The sequence below is a fragment of the Perognathus longimembris genome, chromosome 28 (assembly GCF_023159225.1).
Source record: "Perognathus longimembris pacificus isolate PPM17 chromosome 28, ASM2315922v1, whole genome shotgun sequence".
NCBI classification, from domain to species: domain Eukaryota; kingdom Metazoa; phylum Chordata; class Mammalia; order Rodentia; family Heteromyidae; genus Perognathus; species Perognathus longimembris.
In genome coordinates this window covers 43,071,827-43,098,366 of record NC_063188.1, presented here as the reverse complement: position 1 = coordinate 43,098,366, position 26,540 = coordinate 43,071,827, and the positions used below count along the sequence as shown (strand labels likewise).

Below are 26,540 nucleotides of genomic sequence, written 5' to 3'. Positions count from 1 at the left end.
CTTTTTCTATTTATGTGGTGCTGTGGAATTGAACCCAGGGCTTAATGCAAGGCATGAAGCTTTCAAACCTCACTACAACACTCTCTCTCTCTCTCTCTCTCTCTCTCTCTCTCTCTCTCTCTCTCTCTCTCTCTCTCTCTCCCCAGATCTTTTCTCTTTGTGATTTTTTTTTATTGTTAAACACTTGTCTGTATGGGTATGCACCCCCTTTGAAAGGTGATTTGTAAACATTTTTATTCATTTTGTTGGATGACTTCTTCTCTTGGAATTTTAAACCCAATCATTTCCCTTTTGAGTTGTGGTTTTATATTTCATCAATGGTTTCTTCTTATGTTTCAAAGGCTGATGTGGGTATTATAATGAAGAAAATAATTTGTGTGGTTAAAGTGTTAGATGCTTGTGTAGCACAAAAATAAAAATGGATTCCCAACCATATGGATGCTAATCGAACCTCAATAAATGAATGTTTTTCTATCCCAGGAGGAATTTTTGTTATCTCAATGCAGATCACTATATTTCTCTCTTTCTTTTTGCTCTTTACGTGCAGCAATTTTTCCTTCACTGCTATGTGTAGTGTGTATGCATACACATATATATTCCCTATTGATTAACCAATAATATTTGCCTGTCTGGATAATAGTGGGCTTATGGGAGCATCTATGGAATAGTAATCTGTGTATGTATGCCTTTGCTATCAATGTAAATAAATAGCTTTCCATGTACCCATTTAATCTGTGGAAAAGTTTCAAAACATTTTTTCTTCTCCATGGTAGTCTATGTAGTAATATAAACCATGAACACCCAGTGCAATTTAAACAAGATCATATCATCTGGAGTGAATATGAATAAGAAATATGCCTTAACTACTGTTTGTATTTGTTACAGAATGCCAGAATATTTTAAGTTGTAAATATGATTAATATTTATTAATCACTTGAAATTCTTAAGCAGACTGCTCATAGTAGTAAATATTCTTTCTAACAGGAGGACATGAACCTTAATGAAGAAAAGAAGGCTCCTTTACGAGACAAAGATTTTTCCACCAAACGTGAGATGGTCATCCAGTATATTTCCGCTACTGCTAAATCTGTAAGTACAGAGACCTTGCTGGAACAAACAGCATTATCTGTTTAAAAATGAACAAACCTTATATCTTCTCATTCTTGTCTCAGTATACTCATGCAGGCTGTTTAGGAAGCAGTTTATGGGTGAAAGGCTCGTGAGGCAGTAATCCAATGAGTGTGGGAACAGAGGTTTTGTGCACTTGGTAAAAATTTGATACCTATTTGAGCCAGATGGTTAGATGACAAGTTTGGATAGTTGAAGGAGAAAGCCCAAACATAATCACTTTAATTCAAGTTTACATTAAAGCTCTGTCTCTAATATTGGATTATACTTTTTGGCAATGGGTTTGGGTTTTTTCCAATTATTTTATATAATTCAGGCTGTATAAGCTGTCTCATAATTGGTAAACAGCTGTGTTTAAGGTAAAGGAAGCACTTACTAGGAGCTTTAATCAAATCCTGTATTCACTGAATGTGCTTATTATCAACATGAAAATTATACTGTTTTAATAAGGTTTTGGCTTATTAGCTTCTCAAGGCACTTTCAGAAATAGTTTTCAGGTTTCATTTTTTTTTGTACCAAAATTTATTTTTGAATTGGCGAATGTATTTTTAATTTTCCTAAGGAAGATTTTCATGTTTAGAGTGAGTAAAAATCCATATGTATTGTATGTTTACACAAAATACATGCATACACAGTGATTTTGTCTATAAATGTGTATTATATGTACAGATGTGTATACATGCACATTTAAAACATATGTATTTTAAAGGTAAGCAGTTGATCAATAAAGAAATAGTTCTACATCTGAAAAATATATTATGAAATTCTTTAGCTGTCTAATATTATTTTAGTACAGCAGTGGCAATTATTGCATTTTGTGACTGTATTGATTGTATATTGTACTTTACAAAAGCGAAGTCTGAATGCTGAACTATTTAAACATAACGCAGTGCAGCTCTGGCAGAGCCGAGCAACAGCATGTTTTTTAATTTGCTTCTGCTATCCAAGGGCAGAAATATGTTTCAAGTGATAAGTGAAATTTGCCATGAGCATCATTTTCAATAGAATTAGGTGATGCATAAGATTTTACTTTGAAATTCCAATGAAACTTTTCTCAATTTTGCATTCGAGTTATTGTTCACAGTAAAATGCTTTAGGAATTGCAGGGTGTACCTTCAGTGTTATTTTTCTAATACCTAAAGGCAAGTACGCTGGTAAATCTATATAAAACTAAATCTGAGTGCACAAGACAAGTAGCATAAGACAAATCACGTGATGTTTTAACTACAGGATTTTGTTAGTATCTCTGGCTTATTTGCTTGTTTTTTTTTGTGGCTTGTGTCTAAGTGGGGCTAACTGTAATGAAGATTATTCACTGCTACTATTCCTTGACCTTTGGATTATTCCTCATTCTGTCTTAAGAGCTTCTTTCCAGTTTCTCTTATTTTCCTCCAAATGACCAGTGAAATGCACCCTTTTAAGTTATGCACTCATTTATTTTAGATTACAATGCAAAGATTTATTTAACTACGGTTAGGAATATAGGCCAGTGGTAAACATTTGCTTGGTATGCACAATGTCTGAAGAGTGATTCTCAGAAATGCAAAAAAAAAAAAAAGTAAAATACTAGATGAGTGCATTTGAGAACTCCTTTATTCAAAAAATGTAAATGGGGGGCTGGGAATATGGCCTAGTGGCAAGAGCGCTTGCCTCCTACACATGAAGCTCTCGGTTCAATTCCCCAGCACCACATATATGGAAAACGGCCAGAAGGGGCGCTGTGGCTCAGGTGGCAGAGTGCCAGCCTTGAGCAAAAAGAAGCCAAGGACAGTGCTCAGGCCCTGAGTCCAAGGCCCAGGACTGGCCAAAAAAAAAAAAAAAAAAAAAAAGTAAATGGAATGTTTTTCAAAAGACATGAAGATTTCTTGTTTAAGGCCCTATCCTCAAATTCAGTACTAGTGAGTATAATGTCCTTGCTTTTTTCATTCAGCATACCTACATGCAGCTCATATATCTATTGCCCTTGAGTTCTCAGAAACTTCTAGAAAAATATTTCTTGGGACAAATATTTTAATGAAAGAAAGCCTATTGACAAGCATGTTTTGAAACTTTCGTGCCTATGGCATATATTAATTACTACTGTTTAATGTCATAAAAACTATGAAAATTGCTTAAATAATTTTCTTTTAAAGGTGAGAGGGATGGCAGTCAATGAAAATTAGTATTCTCTTCATGATTAGGGCAAAAGTATTTGCACCAATTCTCATCAAAATGTATGGTGTTACCTATTCATCGCATGTCTTGTATTTTTTTACTCTTACTTTTTTACTGTATTGATACACTGAGTAAAACCCTTTCCCCTTTAAAGCAGATATGGTAATGCACACTAATTTATGACAGTGTCTTATAAATAGTTGACCTTTTCATACTGAAGTAAAGGTAAAGTTAGAATCCTTGGTAGAAAAATGTTTTCAAGTTACATGTTAAATATGTCTCACTGGTAATAATATTTAAGCAAAAATTGCACATTTTGCACTTGACAGGCTAGGGGCATGTCTCAAATGGTAGAAGCACTTGCTATGGAGGCCCTTAGTTCAAACCCCAATACTGCTCAAACAATACGTAGGAGAAGAAAATAAATAGAATAAAATACAGTAAAAAATAAACACAAAAGAATATGAAACCATTCATATGAGCTGGATGAGAAATGTCCATCCTGCTTCTACATTCCTGGCTAAGGACATTAAAGTAAGATGAAGATGTTTCTAAGCAAACATAAATCTTTTGTTGTATAATTAACTTGGTCAAATTAGCATAGGATAGTAGTATGCTAGGGGAATCACAAATTAATGATGAAAATTATTGGTTAGCATTTCTGCTTAAATTCCTACAAAAGAGAAAGTTGTGGAATGCTTACTTCAGTGATGAATGAACTTTAAATACGTGGCTAGAAGAGAATCCACTGTGCATTTATCCCCCTTGAGTTACTGTAAAGAAATGTAATTGTGGGCCTGACATAGAATAGTGGGTATATGTGTATGATTTGGCCACAACCCTGAAGAGTCTTCTATTTACAAACTACCTGCATATATTTTCAAAAATGGAAAACCAAACTTTTAAAGTACTACACATGTTATTATATATAAATTTCACCATTTTGCGTTGATGACTTAGAGGAGGATCTTGCATGTAATTCACAGTATATACAGACATTCACTGAAGTCCTAACATTAGTTTACTAAATTTCAATGTCTTTGTTACAATATCAATCAGCAAGTTTCTTTCTTACTTCAGGTCACCATTTCTGAAGTTTATATTATAGGATATATCAGATTGTATTTTTTGAAGATAATGTGAGCCATTGTGAAGGATCATTGATTGAAAAATAAAAATCTCAAATTTAATTTTAAACAGTGATACCAAATACAGATTTGCTAACTTGTATAACAAGTAGCAATAGTTGCAGTGTCTGTATGTGTCTGTTTATACACTTACTATGGTTTTGTTTTGGCCATGATCAGACACTTTTCTCCTTAGGTTCTTTCCAGGTGTTGTTTGGATATGATGCTGCAATTGAATCCAGACATGACCAAACTAGTTTCTCTTGGCTTTCCATGACTAATCAATCTAATCTATTTCTGTATGTGCATTAGCGGACAAAATCATTTTACTCTCCAAATGAATCATTAAATGGATAATATTTTGGTTATTTCCCTGAGTGTAGACCTGCTTTATTTGTTAACATAGGCTCATATTCTTTTTGTGTGTGTGTCATTTCATGTCTGTGATACATAAACAAGGGACAAATACATCCTCTATCTATTTTGCTAAGAGGAAATAATTTAGGCCAATAGTATATTTTTCAATTCAGAAGCCTGTTAAAGGTTCCAAAGAGGTTTTTATGCAACTGGATAATCACTACTGCTCATAAGCAGTCTGTTGAATGAATGCTTAAAGAATCTTGCTTCTCTCTTTGGGTTCATAGATTCCTCTGAAATGATTTACTTGGAAACTGTCATCATCTTTTTGCATCTTGTGACAGTTTTACGTTACGAGGCTTACTGAGTTTCAAATGAAGATTTTTGTTTTCTTGCAGATCCTATGGCTTGAATTCAGGGCCTGGGCTCTGTCCCTGAGCTTTTTTGCTCAAGGCTAGTGCTCTACCACTTAAGCCACAGCTCTATTTCTCACTTTTTAGGTGATTTTTTGAAGAAAAGAAGTTCATGGATTTTCTTGCCTGGGCTGTTTTGAATCACAACATTCACATCTCAGCCTCCTAAGTAGCTAGGATTACAGGCGTGAGCCACTGATGCCCCAATGTTTTGTCTTTTTAAAGCACTGGCTGAACAGGAGAACACATCTTGATAATAACTGCTATCAGACGAATGATTAGCTCTTAATTGGCTACTAGTTGTGTAGAAATCTGCTAACAATGATGTGACTTATATCTTAATTTTGGCATATGGTTATAATTAAAACTGTGTTTCTTTTTTGTTTGTTTTGTTTTGGTATTAAGGTTTAAACTCAGGGCCTCATACTTCCTAGACAGATCTCCCACTTGAGCTAGGCTTCTATCTTTTTTGTTTTGAATATTTTTTGACAAAACATTTCACTAAATGCCCATGGTGTCCTGATCCTCTGACTTGTAAATTTCCATACAACACAAATAGGTATGTAGAATTACAGGCTTATACCACTGTGTCCAGCTATTGGTTGAGATTTGGTTTTATAAATTTTTTGCTCTGGGTAGCCTCAAAGTCATGTTCTCCTGCTCTCTACCTCTAAAGTATGTGGGATTGCACAGGCTTGAGCTATCTGCACAGGCTTGAGCCATCACGCCCCATTTACTTTTTACTTCCCTAAAGACAATTTTTCCTCTCAGAATTCCTCTTGTCTTTTATCTGATAAGAAGCTCAAAGTTGAAATTTTCTCTTTAGAATTGTGTACATGTCTAGAAAAAAATATTTCTTTGTCCTTACTTTAGAAAATTTAGATTTTACAATAGGAATACTAGAATGAACAAAAACTATAGTGATAAGCAGCCTATCCTTTAATTTTGAAGTGTAATATAAAGTAATATTACATAATTTACATTTTTAACAATGAAATACTCTTGGTTTCATTTAAAGTTCACTTCTAAAGTCCATAAATGATATTTGGTGCAACATTAATTTTTCTAAATTACCTTATTTGAAGCTTAATATACTTGCATAGTAAGGAAAGAAAACAAGTAGTATTAGCCATAAAAAATCAATGATCTCTTGATAATGTACTTGAGATGCTATGTGCTGATACCTAATAACAGATTACAGTTAACTTCACATTATTTGATAAAAGAATCCCATGTTCAAATAGCAAGTCTCCTTTATTTGGAAATCCTTATTCTTATAGACTTACACATTTTAGAAATATATACAAATTCATTGATGTATTTTATTGGGCCTCTGGACTTACATTATTAAGAGTGTAATTAGGGCTAGCTACTTACTAATTTACTAAACATCTAACGTCTTTGAAAAGCTTCTGATTACTAATATTGTTGCTGTTTCTTTTTTTTTTTTTTTTTACACCATAACCACTGTCCGCTGACCAATCACTGCATACAGATAGTTGGAAGTAAAGTTACGGTAAGTACAAAAGAGGGGTTCTCTCCTTGGCCCTAATTTGAGCTTTGGGGATTTGTGGGTTTTGCTTAGAATATATGTTTGGCTTTCTTTGGGGTGGTGGGGTGCATGTTTTACCAAAACATAGAGGTATTTCATCAGATGATTGGATATTTTGCTTTGTGGAGTATATTTTGTAATTCTTCGAAATGTTTTAGATCTGGAATATGCTTATATATTTTCTCAGAACTTCTTTGCGATTATTATTTATACCTATTTCAGTCTGTGTGATTCTGTTGAAATTGTGTGAGAAACCTCAGTTTCTCAGATGGCAAAGGGCAACTCCTAAAACACGATTCCCCCCCTTCTTTGTCACTCATAAGAATTCTTACTACAGTATCTCGTTTTGATTTGCCTATCACTAAAGTATTCATAGTGTAATAAAAACTCTTGCTATGCAGTGAGCCAGCCTTGCAGCTTGGTTTTGTTTGGTGGTGTTCACTGGTTCTATGACTCTGAGTGAGTCACTTTTTTCTAGGGTTCATTTATTAAATGGATACATTGAAATGGTTAACTTTAATTATCTTTGAAGGTTCTTTCCTTTACTGTCACTTAAAGCCTTTTATACAAGGTACTTTATCTCAGTGAGTAATTCCATGATAAACTGTTATGTAACAAACCAGAAGTGTCCTACATTGTGATTAGAAGCTATTTGTAATTTCTTTTCCTTCTTGACTAAGTGCTTCTGATTTAGAGAATAGGGAAGAGTTGTATAGAAAGTGGTTTTAATTCCATAAGTCAGGTTATTAGTACAATGTATCTTGATCATTGTCACCCTTTTCATTATTTTCTCTCACCCTTGCCATTTCTACCCTCAAGTTACATGGTTCAATTTTTACATAATGTGCATTGAATGTAAGGAATGCATTTGCTCACACTTCCTCCTTCCATTTGTGTGACTTCTGCTCTTTGCCCTTACCCTCAACCCATATTACCATTTCCTGCTCCTCTTTTTTTAAACTGTTTGTTGTTCAATAAAATGCTCAATAAAATAAAAACATCACTAAGTACTGAATTATCTAGAACAGTGAATATATTTAATATTTATTTACTGAAATTTTTTCTTCCTTTTCCCTCCCTCAGTTCTCCTTCCTTCCTTCCCCATCCTCCCTTCCTTTCCTCAAACCTCTTTCCATCCTCCCTTTTTCCCTCCCTCCCAACATTAATTACCATAGGATAATTTTAAAAATTAGCAAATACTTATTTTATTTGGAAGGCTGTGGATTGAACCCAGAACCTTGCAAAGTCTACCATTTGTATAATTCTTCCACCACATTTTGCTCTAAGTTATTTTTCAGATAGGGTCTTGCTTTTTAAAGTTTTTTCCTTGAAAGTGGTTTCAAACTGTGCTCCTCTTACCTGATATAGCTGGGATTACAAGTGTGTCAACACACCTATCTACAGGTATTTTTTTAGTGTTATGTGCCAAGTATTATGTTACAGGAACTGATGACTAGAAAAGAAAAACTCTCTAAGACTAATCAATTTATTTATTTGTGCATGCCTAAAGTAAGTGTAATAGGAATTCATAAGTATGAGAGAGAAGTCGTATTGAAATAAGTAGTAAAAACTTCATGCAAGATTCTGGATTTAGGTCAGGAGTAATTTGTTATGCTGACTGGGTTTCCAAAAGGGAAAACAGATAATGGAGAGGCTCAGAAGCAATCTGTTTTGGGGGAGAAATAGTAAGTTCAAAGGCCTGGAAAGACAATGAGGCCATGTGTGTCTGGACAGGAATGAAAGAAATGAGAAATAATGTTGACTTTGTTGGAACAAAGATTATATATTAGAAAGCTTTAGAAAATCCAGTTGAAGGAGATTTTTGAATTTCAGGAAGAAAATTTGAGATTACTTTGAACAAAGCAGTGATGTGCTGAAAGCGTGGTTTAAGAAACATTCATTTATCTGGGTGCTGGTGGCTCATGCCTGTAATCCTAGGTACTCAGGAGGCTGAGGTCTGAGGATTGAGGGTTGAAGCCAGCCTAAGCAGAAAAGTCCCCTGAGACTCTTATCTCAAATTAGACCACTGTAAAACCAGAAGTGGAGCTGTGGCTCCACTTGTGGTAGAGTACTAGCTTTGAGCACAAGGATAATGCCCATTTCCTGAGTTCAAGCCCCATGATAGACCCCCCCCCAAAAATGGAAGAGATAAAAAAGAAGCATACGTTTGATAGGTGTATGGGCTGAATTACCAGAGTGGTTCTCAAACTGGGCAGCACATGACAGTACAGATCTGGTTATCTTCCTCTCCTCCACCAGGATTATGAAGTCTACGATATGGTCAACAAATGTACATTTTTATCTGGTAAGACAGGAGATTTTATTACAGTTGTTTGAGGAGCACACTCTGAGAAATAGGCACCAAATAACATTTTTGATAAAAATCAGTAGTTTCATGAGATTACACTATAGCTGGCTGGGGAGCATGACTCTGTTGATAGAGCCACCAAGACCTGGGTTCTGTTCCTATAACTCTCTCCTCAAATAAAGCATATAACAAAGCTGAAAATATTCGGTCATTTATACTTGTCCTGGGGCTTGAAATCAGGACCTGGGCCCAGTTCCTGAGCTCTTTTGCTCAAGACTAGTTCTCAGCCATTTTGAGTTACAGCTAAGAAAGAGAAGAATCTCATGGAGTTTCCTGCCCAGGCTGCCTTCTAGCTGCAATACTCACATGTCAGCCTCCAGATTAGCTAGAATTATAGGCATGAGTAATCCATGACTGGTTCACCCAGTATTTTTACTCTACATTTTTATATTTGGATAAGTTAATACAAATACATTGTTACCATTGAATATAATATTCAGTACAGTAATATGCGATACAGGTTTTTTGCCTAGAGTTTGATGTCAGTACACTCTATGATGTTTGTATGACACAATTACCTAACAATGCATTTCCCAGAACATAACCATCTTTAAGTAGGTGTAGTTCTACTATATTAGAATTACAGAATACCTTGTTTGGGAGACTTCTCAGAAGACTTGTATGAGTCCATGGGGACCTGTATTTAACTAGAGGCTAATTGTCGTGTGGAATAATAAGTAAGTAAGGGAGTCTGGGGGATGAGATAAAATAATCTTGACCTTGCTTGAAAGTTTTCTGGAGTTGGCCCATAAGCCACTCAGTGGATGATGCAAGAAGTCTTGTCCTCAGCTGTAGCATTCCATGTTCTGCTTGACAACCAAGACATCACACTATTATTTCCTTCCTCTTGTTGTATGGCAAGAAAATGGAGAAGGCACATTTATTAAAAGGCCAGTGACTGCATGGTGGACTCCTGTCTCAAAGACCAGCATCCAGCAAATACACTTAACACTGTTAGGAATCTGAGCCATGAAGGCTGGAGAGGAAAGAAGGAACAAAACAATTCCAACAAACCAATTCAGCTCCAATGGTGACTGGAAAAGAGCCAGTACACAGGACAAAGGACATGAACATGAAGACACGTGGCATGGCATATTGGTGCCTGAGCTGGTCCGGACTTAAATAAGGTCAGGGGTACAGGAAACTTGAGTGTCAGGCACTGGACTAACAGGTATAGTAACCTGTCATCCAAGTCCCTGCCCCTGCCTGGAGGAATTCAGGCACACCCATCACTTGGGAGGCTGGGGGCTTCAACTTTTCCCACCATGAATTAGTGTCTAGATGAAATGGTGAAGGGTTAGTTTTAGAGTTTAGGCAGGGAAGGCATTTTTTTGTCCATAGTTTGCTACTAAGTGGAGGAATAAAAATAGTGTTTACAATCGCGCTCATTAAAAGTCAGTGATTCAAAAGTCTGTGTGTGGGGCTGGGAGTATGGCCTAGGGGTAAAGTGCTTCTTTCTTTGCATACATGAAGCCCTGGGTTCGATTCCGCAGAACCATATATATAGATAAAGGCAGAAGTGGCACTGTGGCTCAAGTAGTAGAGTGCTAGCCCTGAGCAAAAAGAAGCCAGGGACAGTGCTCACGCCCTGAGTTCAAGCCCTAGGGCTGGCAAGAAAAGGTCTGTGTGTCTAAGTGCCATTAATCTTCAAATGCTCAATGTTTCATTTATCAAGAAAAAGGGATCCAGGTACCAATAGCTCATTCATGTAATCCTAGCTACTCAGGAAGTTGAGATCTGAAAATCAGGGTTCCAAGCCAGCCTAGGCAGGAAAGTCTGTAAGACTCTTATCTCCAGTAAACTACTCAGAAAAAGCTGAAAGTTGTGCTGTGACTCAAGTTGTAGAGCGCTCCCATGGAACACAAAGATACTCAGGGACAGCATCTAGTCCCTGAGTTCCATCCCCAGGACTGGCAAAAGAGAAAGAAAGAATGAAAAAGGGTACATCAGAATTTCTTAGGGGAAATTCTAGAATAACCAAATTAAATGTTGTGGTTATGGTTACATTAGTTAAAAAAAGACAATGATGTAACAGTCAGAATGAAAAGGGAAAGAGGAATATGGGTAAAATTGGTAAAATTCCCTTTGTCTCTTCAGTGTTGATTAGGAGCAGAACTGGAGGCTTTGCTGATCTTCACTGTCAGCCTTCCTTTTCACTAGGCAGCATTATAAATTTTACTTTAAAAGTCAAACTAGAAAAGTGTCTGTTATCTGAACATAACTACCCCCTCCACCTTAGGTAATATTGTTTCTGATTTTACTTATTAAATCATTTTTTATCTAATACATTTTTTATAAATACTTTGGCCACATTTCATAGATGTTCCATGAAGCCTGTCTTGATCCTGATTCCCAACTTTTCCTCTCCATTTCCACCTAACAATTTATGTGAACTCATATAGCACTTTCTTTTTCAGTTTCTTTACAGTTTCTATCACTTTGGATGTTCCTTAAGGGCTCCTTCTATGACATTCCTATTTTACCTTTTAGTAATTTATATCCTTGAATAGTAGTCTTTATCATCCTATGGCCTTGTATTTTTATGGCTTTAATATGCATTCTATAAAGGAATGTACACTTTACTAGGGGTCATATGTTCATTTCAAATGAACTTAGGTTCAGGTTTTGTCTTTGCTTAATACTATCTGTATGTGACCTTGGATAATTTACACAGCTACTGTGATCTTCATTTCCCTACTGTAAGCTGGGGATATTTAGCAATACTAAATTTAGCAACACAGAATTTAGCAATACTGCATACATTCAGGAACGTTTTAAAGTATGTTCTTTGTATTCAATATATCCTGTATGTAAGTAACCTTTGCAATAGTATGTACAAAGTGTATATGAACTCAGGGCCTGAGCCCTGTGCCTCTCTGTGTGCAAGGCTACCACTCTACCACTCGGAGCTACAACACCACTTCCATTTCTTTTCCTGTATAGTTTATTGGAGATGCGTCTCGAAGACTTTCCTTCGCAGGCTGGCTTCAAACCAAGATCCCCAGCCTCTTGAGATTTCTCAGCCTCTTGAGTATCTGGGATTACAGGTGTGAACCACAGGCACCTGGTGCCAAAAATATATTCTAAAAATGTCATGAATACTATGAAAGGCTTGATGTGAAAGACATGAAGTCTAGAGACTATATGGTAAAACTGCATAGGACTATCTTTCTCTTTTTTTGGTTAAGTATTATGGGTCACAATGGTAGGAGGAGTTAGCTGGACAATACTTTGGTTATATATTGGAAGCTATGTGTTGTTTGATGTGGATTATTGCTGGGCTTGGAGGTAAACAATGAGGCAATGCATACATGGCCCCAAGTCAATATTGATAAGATTATATTTTAAATATTTAATAAAATAGTTGCAGATTCTATAGAGATGCTGTCAATGTAGGGAAAAGATAAAATATCTTCTAGTAGTTATCAAAGTTGTAAAGATGATTTGCAATAGGAAGAAAATGAATGATGTTTTTCAGTAGCTACTAGTTCTTCATAAGTGCTGTAGGTCTTTATGAACCAATATAGCATTTTTATTATTTAGTAGCATATGTTATGAAACAGAATTAGAAAACAACTATGATGATTGATTTAATTTCATTGCAACTGAGCAATAATTAAAAATAAGTATTCTTCCTTGTAAAGAGGAAGTAAGAACTGATATGATTAGACACGATGGCAGCTATATGACTAGCCCTTACAAAGGTAAATAGAAGGTAGTTTAATAACATTAATAATGGAGTGCCTAGGGCAGCAGCCAGGGCTTTTTGGGAAAGTGTTTTGGCATCAGAAAGAGCTGAATATGCATTTTTTGATTTACCACTCGTTCATTCCCTGATACCATTTAAATCTTTGTGGCACTATGCCCTTGCTTTCTTGAACAAAGAGTTACTAGGTATAAATTGTATGTTAGGCAGTATTGTGGGTGTTATTACCAAAGCCCCTGGCCACAAAGCTTGGCTTTAGGATCAAATGCTAGTCTACCCTAAGAGAAAAATGAAATAATATATTTACATCCCCCCCCCCAAAAAAAAAAGAACTTACAGTTTAGGCTAAACTGGGGACAGGAGCCATTGTGACTCACTCCCTTCCCCACAACAGTGGCAACAACTTGTAGGAAAAAAGCCAGGAAATTCGCCCATGGAGATTTAGCTGTGGGCCCCTTCTGGGGAATTGAGGGATGGCTTTTATCCTAGTGCCAGAGATTAGAGCTTCTGCAAGTGAGGCATTTTCATTCTCAGCATGATAGTTCCTGTAGGGAGTGGAAGCAAAAAAAGACAATTTAAAAAACTGGATCTTAATTCCTAGTGGCAGTTACAGTGCTAGAATGAAAAAAGCAAACAGAGTCCTCATGGACTTACCATTTTAGCTAGAGAAACAGACAATAAGGACACATCAAATATGATGACTCGGCAAGTGATAAATGCTGTGAAATAAAAAGAAAAGCAAGATGAATAAGCACAGATCACGTATATGCTATTTTAAATAGGTGAGCTCTCCAAGCAAATGATATTTGAACAAAGACATCAGAATGGACAGACTCACACAAATATCTAAAGTAGAGCTCTGCAGACAAGGAGAAGGTCTAGTGTAAAGGCCTGAAATATTTGGACACTAGCAAAGATGTCCCCGTGGGTGAAGTAGTATGAATAAAGGGTATTGTGGCATGTATTTATAAAAGAGCCCCAAAAGCCATGGAGGGTGATTTAAAACACATTTACTTAGGGGTCCTGAATTTGGGAAGGTAGGTTAGAGGTCATTTTCAGAGAAAAATACCAAAGAGTATCTTTAGTAGTCAGTGATTGCCTTGGATTTGAGCCATGGGTTGATAAATCTAGAGATTAATAGAGTAGTGGAAGTTGATGAGGCTCGAGAAGAGGGCAGGGAGACCAACAAGGAGTTGTTGCAGTAATTTCAGTAATAAGAACTTGAACTTGAGTGTGCTTAGTAGAAACTAAATGGATAGATAGTATAGATGAGAGAGAGAGAGAGAGAGAGAGAGAGAGAGAGAGAGAGAGAGAGAGCTAGCATGGAAGTAGAGTATATCAGCCTTAGCAAATGATTAAAAAGGGCAGAAGAGATTTGAGAATCAATAATGACTGAAATTTCAAGCCTGAGTGACTAAAAGTACTTGAAATCAGGATCAAGATCACATTTGGAGTCCAAGATGATGAATTCAGTAAGTTTTGTAAATCAAGGAGAAATGACTAAGATCGCAGAAGCAAGAGGAAAGTTTCACCATGCAAGTGCATTTCTTGATCTTCACAGAATTAACAGTCCAGTTTTGTCATGTGCTTCTCTGTTTCAAACTGCTGCTTTTACTTCTGTAAATATATTCTGCACAATGGTACTATATGTTGTTCATGATTGGAATTGCTTTTACCTGTTTATAAACTGAAGCTTAAATGCTTTTACTAGGTAATTGAGGTTACATGGGCCAAGGTTGAACAGAGCTAAGCACTTTGGTATCCTGTGATATTACTGTTTACTGGACAATTAAAAGGTCACTTTTGTGTCTTAAGGCAGACTTTCTGTGAGACTTATCTGCAATTAACTACAAAAAGTTGGAAGTGGAGATGTGGCTCAAGTGGTAGAGTGTCTGTCTTGAGTGAAAGATTTATGGGACATTGCCCAGTTTTCTAAATTCAATTCCCAGTACCAGCACCCCTCCCTACCCAAAAGAAGGTAGCCATGCCTGTCATACTGAAAGACAGTTAAAAATGTGTATTTCCTTTTTTCTAAATGGACCACGAAAGAATCATTGGCACCAATTGAGAGACTGTTGTAGAACCTATTTCTCAAAATAGAGCCAAAGGGCTTCTTTCTGTAGACTGGCAAGGAAGGTAACGTCAAGAGTAATTGCCTGTTAAAAGTATAAATTTATGGGTAGTTTAAAAATGTTTTTGATCTGTTCCTTCACAACCTATTAACAGTGCCATCCATAAAATGTCAGTAAGTATGGTAATGTGTTTTTGTGGGTGCTGCAGTTGTTATTGCATAATTAAACTGAACTTAACAATTACTTCATTTAATATTACATTAGGGTCTGGCCACTTGTTTGACCGTATCCTGGAAAAAAAGGTTAAATCTTACACTGCTGGTTTTCTTTTTATAATTATGTAGTCCAGAAGGGGGAGACAAAACATTGATTATTGTAGTTTTAAGTAGTTGCTTCCTAGTCGTAAAACATAATTTTCTTGTATACCAACTTGCTTTGTTTCTCATGGATTTAGGCACTATAGAATAGTTGCTACTGTGAAGTATTTACCTTTATATTGGTGATAATTTTGTTAAAAACTAAATTCAAGCAGAATAAAAATAATGTCATTATTTTAACTATTATATAGAAAGTAGAAAAAATGATTTCATAATTAGATGACAATAAGGCCTGAGACTTTTTAATGATGGCATATAACAAGTGATCTCTTAAAAATAGCACAAACACTACTAAAGCACTCATTTCAGTCTTCCTAATTATATGCAATGAATAGCTATTTTCTCATTTTCTAACATTTTTACCATTGCTAGCTGACTTGTATATTCTGTTGTTTTGGATAAAAATATTTTATATATATTTTGAAAGTTTTTGTTTTTAATTCTAGATTCTTTGTTAAAGTGATTTTTTTGTCATTCCTTTTCCTCTCAGTACATTGTCATAAATTGTCCTTTTATATTGACATGTTAAATTCATTGTTTAAGAATGCTATGATAATGCCGAGCATCATCATACTTTGTAAATTTAGGGTTGTCTAAATGGCAGCATAAACACTGACATTATGTTTACACATTTTGTGAGTGAATTATATTAATATTTATGTAGATTGGGTTGTTTAAAATATTTTAAAAATGTATCTTCATATTTCAAACAAAAAGATTATTTTTCACATAGGATTCTGCATTTCAGGTTTATTACATGTGCATTCTGGTTGTGACTCTTAGGTATTTCTATTTGAGGGTATTTGTGTGTTGATACAATCAGATAAGTGAGTAGGTAGAAAATTTGCTGCTTTAGAGACCTTCAAAACTAGGATGGCCATTGTTTCATATTGGTTTGGTCTGTTTTGCTTTTCAGCTATGGTACAAATATTGGCCAGTTTTATATAGGCCATTCATATGTAGCATAACATGAAGTAATTGTATGGTAAGTGAATTTATGTGTGTGTGTGTGTAAACGTGCGTACATATGTGCTTGTTTGCTTGCTTTTGTTGGCAAGATATAATCTGTACACTCTGTATCCTTAAAAAGCTCTGTGGAAGATTTGCTGTTGCCAGTATAAAACTTAAGGTGGCAGGACACAGGTTATTTTTGATGAGGCAGTGCTTTTCCTATCCCAGCCTTGCCTGCAGGGCAAAAACAGTACACCAAACTGATTATGATCAATGCAAAAGAGTGTCTACATAGAAAATATTGGTTCCTTTCCCACATATTTGATTCCATTTCCTATTTTAGGTAATCAAGTTTCTTTTATCTGCTTATCTGTTAAGAAAGGATTATCTAGCAGAACCAATATTAGGTGTTTTGAATAGAGTAAGGACAGAATGAGATCTTATTAGAAATGCCACCTTAGATTTATTTGTATGTTTACATTATTTACAGCCAAGCTAACCCCCGCTTGCCTGGAACTCCTGAATCCTTCTGCCTCAGCCTCCAGAGTGCTAGGATTTCAACTGCCGGCTATCATGCCTAGCTTCCTCCTTAGATTTATTATGTAGGCTTCTGCATTGATTTGTGTGTGTGAGAGTGACTACCGGTTCTGGGGCAGATGGCTGTAGATACATCTAGTCTGTGCTGGAAGAGCTATTTCTTGTCAGTCGTCAACTACTCATAATTTGAATTAGTAGCTAGTTTACATTCTTGTGTGAATGTATATGTATGCAAGTATACATTTCTAAATAATAATCATGTGATTAGTGATAGTTGGAGTAACTTATTGTCACTACAGTTCAGGTACCTATTACTACAGTAATAATGTGCGATTATAGTTGGCTGCTGTGTCTACTAAAACTATGGAGAACAAAGATTGGGTTTTAACAGCATCAGTCGAAGATACTAAGAGCTCTCTTGGCTCAGTACTTTTGCTGGTCTGTTTGTAAATTCTCACGAATCTGTCTTCATTTTTTTCTGCCATGACCTCGGGATCAAAGGAAGCAAGTTCACGTACAATGTGATTCTTTGTGCTTTGATAGTAGTAACTGTTCTGTACACTTCAGTTAGCTACATTGCTCTTGATTGATGATTGTGATGATGATGATAACAATAATCATGATGGTTTTGTGTACCTTCAGAGGGCTACGAAGTGCAATTAGCATCTGCTGTGCTGTATAGACTAGATACAATACGTATGTGTACATAAAGCCTCCAAAAGAGCTTAAATCCATTCCTTCTGTTATTCATCTGAGTTGTATTTCCTGAGAACTGAAGTTTTCCCTCAAATTATTTTAGATTTCCTTATTGTACAGAGTGCCTTTGTTTCACATGAGAAAGGGTACAAACCATGGGCAGAATTGTGTCTATTCTCCAAATTATGTTGAAATCCTAATGCTCAGTGAGTCAAAATGTAATTGTTTCTGAAGATACCGTCATCAAAGGAGTAAGTTCCAAAGAAACTGATAGAATGTGCCCAATGCAAACTGGGTAGTTTCCTGATAAGAAGAGGAAATTTGGACATTCAAGCTAGAATGAGGCCTTGGAAGAAATCAAACTTGCTGGAACTTTTTGGACTTTAAGCCTCACAACATGTGAGAAAGCAAACTTTTGTTTAGGCCACCCAGTCTGCAGTATTTTATTATAATAGCCCTAGTATTCTATAGTAATGTGATATCAGCATCCTCTTTTTTTTTTGCCAGTCATGGGGTTTTATCTCAAGGCTTTGGCTCTGACGCTGAGCCCTTTCTTTCAAGGCTAGTGCTCTATCACTTCGAGCTACAGTTCTACTTCCAGTTTCTGGTGGTTAATTGGAGATAACAGTCTCATGAACTTTCCTGCCTGAGCTGGCTTTCAACCAGGATCCTGAGATCTAAGATTATAGGCATGAGTCACAGGCACCTGGCTTTCTTTTTTAACCTTAATACTTAATAATAAATAACTATTAAAGATTAATAAGTGCCAGGATTTGTGCTATGCTGGCTCCATACGAAAACATATGCAATTCTTATGAACAACTTGTCCCATATTTTTGTCAGTGAGGAGAACGAGGCTTAGAAAAGCATGCACATTGCCTCCAGTTTCACAGTAATGAACTGGGAGAGCCAGGATATGAATGGGATCAGAAAAATGTCAAAACTTGGCCTTTTCCTATATCTTAGCAAGATTTGGTAGGTTTTAGGCAGCTGTGGATAATGATGAACACTATGGGAGTCTGCCCTTTGTAACCTTGTGAAAATTTGGTCCTTGACCATGTGCCAGTGAAAGAATCCTTATCACCATGCCTACAGAATAGCGAGAACTCTGGCTGCAGAAGAGCTGTCTGCACACGCTACACTGTGAGCCCCAATGACCCAACATAAATCATTTCTGTGCTTCTGTATCAGGTATTTGCAAGCAAATAACATCAGTGCTGACAAAAGATAACTTCATTATGAGGAAAAGGATGTTGCTGCATTAGGAACCAAACAGAAATATTAAAAATAATTCCAATTTTCGCAGTGGCATATAATTTTTTTCTAAGCCATTTTCCTGGTGTCCTAAGAGATTAAACATTGTGCCTCTTTGAGTTTTATACCACCCATGTTCACCTTTCCTATGCACTCTTAGCTTTTATAATTAATTTCAATTAAACATTAGTTTTGTTTAATTAATACTGTGTAATTAAAATGTTTATAAACTCTCAGAGGGCAAGGACCATGTCTTAATATACCTTAGACATCTTAAAATACACTAGGCTGTAACAGCAGTAAAATAATTAAGAATCCTTGTGCTTAATCTCTATATACTTGTCATTCCTCTGATACCAAACTGTATATAAACTGAAATTTGAAAGCTGCTAGTTTATTTTATAATACATCTTAAAAACAGTGTTGTCTTCCTTTGCAAATGTAGTAAAACATCCTAAAATCTTTACTCCCTAAATTCCTCTAATTGCAGTGTTTGTCCTTTTCTTCTTGATTAGTTTTCTTTTCCACTGAGAGCTTGTTCATTTCACCGATGCAATCTCTCGTAAAGTACTCATAGGTTTAAGGGACCCTTTATCTTTTTCATTTATTGCCATTATTTTTTCTAGCTAGGTTTTTATTTTCTAAGCCCCACTGAGGTCCTTACATTTATTGCACAAGTCAAGTCTGCTTTAGTAATTTTTTAGATATGGTCTTCTAATTTTGATCAGACTAGCCTTGGACCACAGTCTTCTGATTTTCAACTCCTGTACAGCTGGGATTATATTATAGGTGTGGGCCACTACACCCTGCTTTCTTCAGTTGGTAATGCTAACTTTATTGCCTGGCCTGACCTTAAATCACAATCTTGCTGTGTCTTCTTGTAAAATAGTTGGGTTTACAGGTAGCAGCCACCATACCTTATCTTATTGTCTTTTAAAAAATTGCTTTTAGTCTGTTTGTAGTTTGTGATCTCAGAAGTATAAATACAACTTAGTTAATAATACACCAAATGTAAATACTTGTATTTTTCTCAGTGTGTGTGTGTGTGTGTGTGTGTGTGTGTGTGTGTGTGTGTGTGTGTGTGTATGTGTGTGTGTGTTTCCTGATCATTTAAGTGGTGCTACTTACAGTTCTTTCTTTGGTGCCATTCCTGGGACTTGAACTCAGGGCCTGGGCACTGTATATGAGCTTTTTTCGCTCAAGGTTAGTCCTCTACTACTTGAGATGCACCTCTACTTTGTCTTTTGGCTGGTTCATCAAAGATAAGAATTTCATGGACTTCTTGCCTGGGTTACCTTTGAACCTGGCTCTTCAGATCTCAACATCCTGAGTAACACCCAGCTCTATTGTGTGATTCTTCAAAGTCCTCCTTTCTTTCTGCTTTAGAACATAGCCCATTGTTTGTTACCTTGATTCTTCCCATTTGAAGTCTCATGGAACGAATCTCTATCTGCCATCTTACCCTGGAAATCAAGTGGTGCCATGTCTATTCATCAAGACATTGTATTTTATACACATATGACTAAATCATACTGAGAAGATCTATCTGTATTCTTTTCCCATTATCTAGGAAATGCCAAAAATAATTCTTTGTCACAGTAACTAGGAAGACCCTGATTGTTTACCCTGTAGTTTTTCTCCATCTGTGTTTGCTTATAGGTTGGTGTAGAAAGTCTATCATACTCATAGAAAAACCACACCATGAAATGGATGGTTAAGGCATTAATTACAACATAATAGAAAACAACAGCATTAGCAATTTGAAGGCCTGGTATTTAGTAGGTCAGGACTCTGTCTCTTAATGGTTGAGTGGTTTAGGGTAAAACATTGAAACATTCTTGAGCACTATCTCTTTTGAATTTATTCTCAAAATCCTACTACTGGGATGAAATGATTTACTAAGATGTTTCATTGCCGGGTGCCTGTGACTCATGCCTGTGATTTTAGCTACTCAGGAGGCTGAGATCTGAGGATTATGGCTCAAAGCCAGCCTGAGAAGGAAAGTAAGTGAGACTCTCTATCTCCAATTAACCATCAGAAAACTGGAAGTGGTACTGTGGCTCAAGTGGTGGCGTGGTAGCTTTGAGCTAAAGAGCTCAAGGACAGCACCCAGGCCCAGAGTTCAAGCCCCATGAAAAACCCCTCGCCAAATATTGATCCTCACATCTCAGCCTCCTAATTAGTTAGCATTACATGTATGAGCCAATGGTACCTGGCTTAGACTGTTTATTACACACTGTTTATAAAAATGCACAAATAATTATGAGTCTTACCACCATCTTCAATCTAAGTATTAAACTAGCTGTATTTTAAACCACACAGACAAGATAGTGTTTTCACATTTTGTTTGAGCTCTTCACTACTTGATAATGTATGTAATCTATAAATTAGGATTCACTGGTTTTAGAAATGAAGACATGTGAAGTCGGAAATGGGAAAGTTTCTGGCATACTACTTTCAGATTTGTGGTAGTTAAGAATTTGCCCTTTGTAAGTAGCATTAAATGTTTAAATACAAAAAGCCATATTTACTAAAAGTGGGTGATTTAAAACAAGTCATTTTCAATTTTACCATCCTCAGTATAAGAATGACATAATGCATTTCATATAATTAGATAATGGAATTAAGGAAAGAGAATTAAAAATACGTCATGCAAACTTCTCTAAACTCATACATAAATCACTGTGACTAATTTGGTCCATTTATACCCAATAATTTCTCTGCCTCATAGTTATATTTTTAGAGTAGTTTCTACCTTTTTGTAGCTCTTATTTACCTTTTCAGAAATGAGTATCTGTTTTATGATGAGGTAAACTGATAGATAATTTTGGAAAATTATAGCATATTATTGAATATAACATTTTACTAAATTCTGCTACCTTTACTCGTTGCTTTGTATTCTAGGTAATGCAAACTCAGTATCTATAAGAATTTTATGCCTTGAATAGTTGTGATATGATTTTATCTTTAGCAATATTTGAATATGTAAGCATTTTCAGATCATCTTTATATGTTTTCCTGGATAACTGTTATTGGATAAAAATGATACACAAAATGCTATGAAGATGTGAAAACAACACCAAATCTCTTTTCTTAACTTGGCAGCAACTTATGATGATACATTTTTTACATTTGTGAGATGTAAATAATTTGTATATAATATATAGAGCTATCAAATGGATAGAAAAACAGTAGAAAATGTTTCAAGTCTCAAAAAATTTTCCAAAATTCAATTTTCATTATTTTATGGGGGGTGTTGTTGAATTAATATTGCAAATGAAGCAAGATTTTCATTTGCAAAAATTACTTGTATTAAACAGATGACTAGACTGCAATAGCTGCTAAAACAATTTCATGCTTTTGTTTTTAATGTAGTCCAATTATAAAATGTCACATCACATTGTATGTGAGAACACAAGTACATATTTTAATTTTATTTCTGAGTTATCACATTTGAAGAAGTTGATTAAAATCACACCAAATATTTTCAAAACTTTTCATATAGAACAAATTGCTATTGAAAATGACTTAAAACATGATTGGAATTTGGCAGTTAATTCCTTTATGAAAGGCATTACTTATTCTATAAGTTTCTCATTTTGTCTTTTTTCCTAATGAAGGTATAAGGAACTTACTTTCATGTTTTATTATTTTCTTTAATTACTCATTTTGAGAAAATTCAAACCTATGGAAACACTGTAAGTATATTACAATGAATTTCCATACCTTTCTCCCTCAGGTTTTATAATCATAGTCATTATACTATATTTGCTTTATTCTTTTTCTCATTTCTCCATTTTTGTCTGAGTTTTCATTGCTGACTTGTTAGGCTTTACCCCCGAATATTGAAGCATGTATCACCTAAGAACAAGGAACTTTTATCTATGTAGAGTATAATTAACAAATTTAGGGGGCTGGGAATATGGCCTAGTGGTAAAGTGCTTGCCTCGTATACATGAAGCCCTGGGTTTGATTCCTTAGCACCACATATATAGAAAAAGCCACAAGTGGCACTGTGGCTCAAGTGGTAGAGTGCTAGCCTTGAGCAAAATGAAGCCAGGGACAGTGCTCAGGCCCTGAGTTCAACCCCCAGGACTGGCAACCCCACCCCCGCCCCCAAAAAAACCACACACACACATACACACACAAATGTAGGGAGTTTATCACTGACACAATGCTATTATCTAATAAAACACACTTGTTCCAATTTCTGCAACTATTCCCAAATTCCCTTTAATTTTTTCCCCAGAATCCAGTCAGGGATCATAAATTAAATTTGTTTTATGTTTCTAATGTTTATTGTACAACAATCCCTAGACTTAAAAAAATCATGAACACTTTGAGGAAATCAAGCTTGATATTTTATCTGTGTGGTGCAAATACTGGAGCTTGAAATTAAGACCGAGGCATTGTCCCTTAGCTTTTACTCACAAGGCTGAAGCTCTATCACTTGAGCCATACCTGCACTTCTGGCTTTTTTTTTTTTTTGGTGGTAAGAATTTTTTGGAGATAAGAATCTCACAGAATTACTTGTCTGGGCCGGCTTTTAACTATGATTCATAGACCTCAGCATTCTAAAGTATTGGGATTATAGGAGTGGCCCACCAGAGCCGGGCTTCTAGACTATTCCTCAACTTGAATTTGATTGCTTCCCCAGGACTAATTTTAGGGTAAACATTCTTCATAAGGATGCTTGCATTCTGGGGCACAAGGATATCAGCTTCCAAATTCTTGTTGATATTAACTGTAGCCATTTGGTCTAGGAGGTATTCTCCATTATTTGTTTTCATAATTCACAAGTGCTACATGAGACTGTGGAAATAACTTGTTCCACAGCAACATTTCATATGCTGGGTAAGAGTCTTGCCTTCTCAGTATAAGTTGGACTGTTATAAAATGGTGGTGGTGGTGTGTGTGTGTGTGTGTGTGTGTGTGTGTGTGTGTGTGTGTGTGTGTGTGTGTGTGATCATTCCTCCTCATCTGCTACATGGCATTCTGTGTAAAGTGATGTTTCCCTAAACTTCCCTCCCCCTTTTGATTTATTTTTGAAGTATCACAGATTCTTCATTTACATTCAGTTCATTGCCAAAACATATTGATAGCCACTCTGTATAAGCCTTTCAGTTGCTTACTGAAAATAATGCATAAAATAAACAAATTAAACAACACATGTTTGGTTTTTAATTTATGAGATCACTATTCTCATGCTAATATATTACTCTTCATTCAGAAGCTGCTCTGTTTCTCCCCCAAGAAGCAAACTCAACACAGGTGGAGTGGCATTTAAAGTAGAGGAATTTAAAGTAGGAAACATTTATTCACTACAGTGGCATTAAAATATACTTTTGGATCATATTGGGTATAAGACACCTTCCAGATGGTTGTTGAATTAGAATACCCTTAGCCATATTTATTTTCAAGGTCCCCTATTAAAGAGTCATGACCTTATTTTTGAAAATGATCAAGCATGGTTATGTACATGTGTTTCTGAAAAAAAAATATGCTGTTTGCTTAGTGCAATGTGGGTTGCCTTAGTAGTTAATCATTCTGAACAAAGCTTTCTGAAAAGTATCTCCCTTGTAAGTTCTTCACTTTAGCCTTTTGTAATGATACTTCATGAGTTCTGCAAATTTGAAAAGAGAGCTGCACTTACAATTATGAGCCGGGTAGCTATGGCTCACGTTTATAATCCTACCAATTCAGGAAACTGAGAACTGCAGTTCTGAGCCAGCTGTCGCAGGCAAATACACAAGACTCTTATTTTCAACTAACCAGCAAAATGCTGGAAGTAGAGGTACATCTCAAGTGGCAGAGAGCCAGCCTTGAGTGAAAAAGCCAAGTGAGAATTCAATCCCCGAGTTCAAGCCCCAGTATTGGCATACACATACATAAAAATTACAAAAATAAAGCACACGTTTAAAGACCTCCAAATTAGTATCTTATAAAGATGTGCAACTCACAATGTAGCATTCCTTTGTCTCTTTTAATAGTAGATGTCCCAACACTGCATGATATGGTACTTTAAATTTTTTTTTTTTTTTTGGCCAGTCCTGGGCCTTGGACTCAGAGCCTGAGCACTGTTCCTTGCCTCTTTTTGCTCAAGGCTAGCACTCTGCCACTTGAGCCACAGTGCCACTTCCAGATTTTTCTCCATATGTGGTGCTGAGGAATCGAACCCAGGGCTTCATGTATATGAGGCAAGCACTCTTGCCACTAGGCCATATTCCCAACTACAATTTCTTTTTGATGTGTTAAATTTTTATTTTTTTAAAAATGTTAGAACTTTAACACTTGGAGATTCATACTGGTGTAAATCTGATTTTGCGTCATATTGTACAGCTAAAAGGAAAAGATGTAAGACATCTGAAGGATTTCTTTAAGTAGCACTTATAGTGCTTTCCTGGTGTTAGGTGCTTGTTCGCCCAGATAGTCTCATTGTTTTTGATTAACTAACAAGATCATTCTCCACTTACGGAATCCTATTTAAATATGCTTGAAATAAAAAAAGACTAATCCTTGAGGAAAAAAGCGTTTAAACTACTGATCTTAGAGAAAATATCTGTTGCAAGCTGTGAGTTTAGTATGCTCATTTAGAATATGAGCCTATGTATGTGTGGCACTTTTCATTGCATTTGTATTCTTTTTTTATCCTTTAAGGATGCATTTGTGTTCTTATTATGGGACTAGGTCAGGATTTTCAAAAGAGTTCTCCATCTGTATAAAAGAACAGGTAGAAATTTGGATTCTTGCTTTTCTTATGTAAGAAGAAATACAATCTTTGTTGTCTGGACTGTGGTGTTAAGAACAGGTATACTTAGCTGTCCCTGTAGCTGAAATGTAGGTTTTGGGTAAGTGATCAGGAGCTTATTAGGAGGATGGCTATATCAAGACATTGTCCTATTTCAGTTGTCATTAGAATCTGTATTTTCAGTAAGATCAAGGTCAAATTTAGCTTGGAGTTTTGTATCCTTCATAATTCTTCATACTGGTGTCATGTTACCCTTCCGATTATGCTCTCCTTATTATCCTTAACTACATTCAAGATGTAATTTGCATCTGTCTTATGATTGGTTTACTTTCAGTAATTAGGATAAGGTATTTGTGAAATTCCATTATATAAGTATGATTTGCAGCTTGTTTGTTGAGATTGAATTTTAATAACAACATAAACTGGACTTGAATCATGGTGATCTCCACCTCCTGATGTCCTGCATTGGCTTCAACCTGCCATCCTCCTGATATTCTTGTCCTCAGTAGCTGAGTCTGGAAGAGTGTGCCACTATACTCAACCTAATCCTTCCTTTTCTCACTCCCTCAATTATTTTCTTTTGTTTTGTTTTCTTTCCTTTTTTTCCTTCCCTCTCTTCCTCCCTCCCTCCCTCCCTCCCTTCCTCCCTTCCTCCCTCCCTCCCTCCCTCCCTTCCTTCCACTTCTCTCCTCTCCTTCCCTTTCTCTTTCCTTTTCCCTTTCCCACTTTCTTGTTCTCCTTCACAGTCCTTCTCTTCCATCTCTTCATCTTCATTATTATTCTACTGCTACACATCCCCTGTCCTCTCCCTTCTCCTCTTTCTTCTTTTTTACTAGGAAGTCATTTTATACTTGGGAAGTAACCTAGAGTGTTCTGCAAGCGAGGCAAGTTCTATATCACCAAACTATGCCCCCCATCCAGTAAATTGATTTTTTAAGGTGTGTTCTTGATATGTAGCCCAGGATGGCCTTGAATTTGTCTTCTTCTTGCCTTCCTACATGCTCTGAAGGAAACTTCACCCCTACCCTTTGTGGTGTTGAATATAGGATCCATGGTCTTAGGCCATGTGCATGTTAGATAAGGACTATACTGCTGAGCTA

The 26,540-nt window shown here is 36.1% G+C and overlaps 1 protein-coding gene across 1 annotated transcript in view; it reads left to right on the top strand.

Moving 5' to 3' along the window:
- Positions 1–26,540, top strand: part of Diaph2 (diaphanous related formin 2) — an 826,225-nt gene that overhangs the window by 68,279 nt on the left and 731,406 nt on the right. Inside the window, exons 5-6 of the mRNA XM_048336944.1 lie at positions 985–1,089; positions 6,675–6,695. Of these exons, the coding sequence (XP_048192901.1) occupies positions 985–1,089; positions 6,675–6,695 (126 nt within the window). The remainder of the gene's footprint in view (positions 1–984; positions 1,090–6,674; positions 6,696–26,540) is intronic.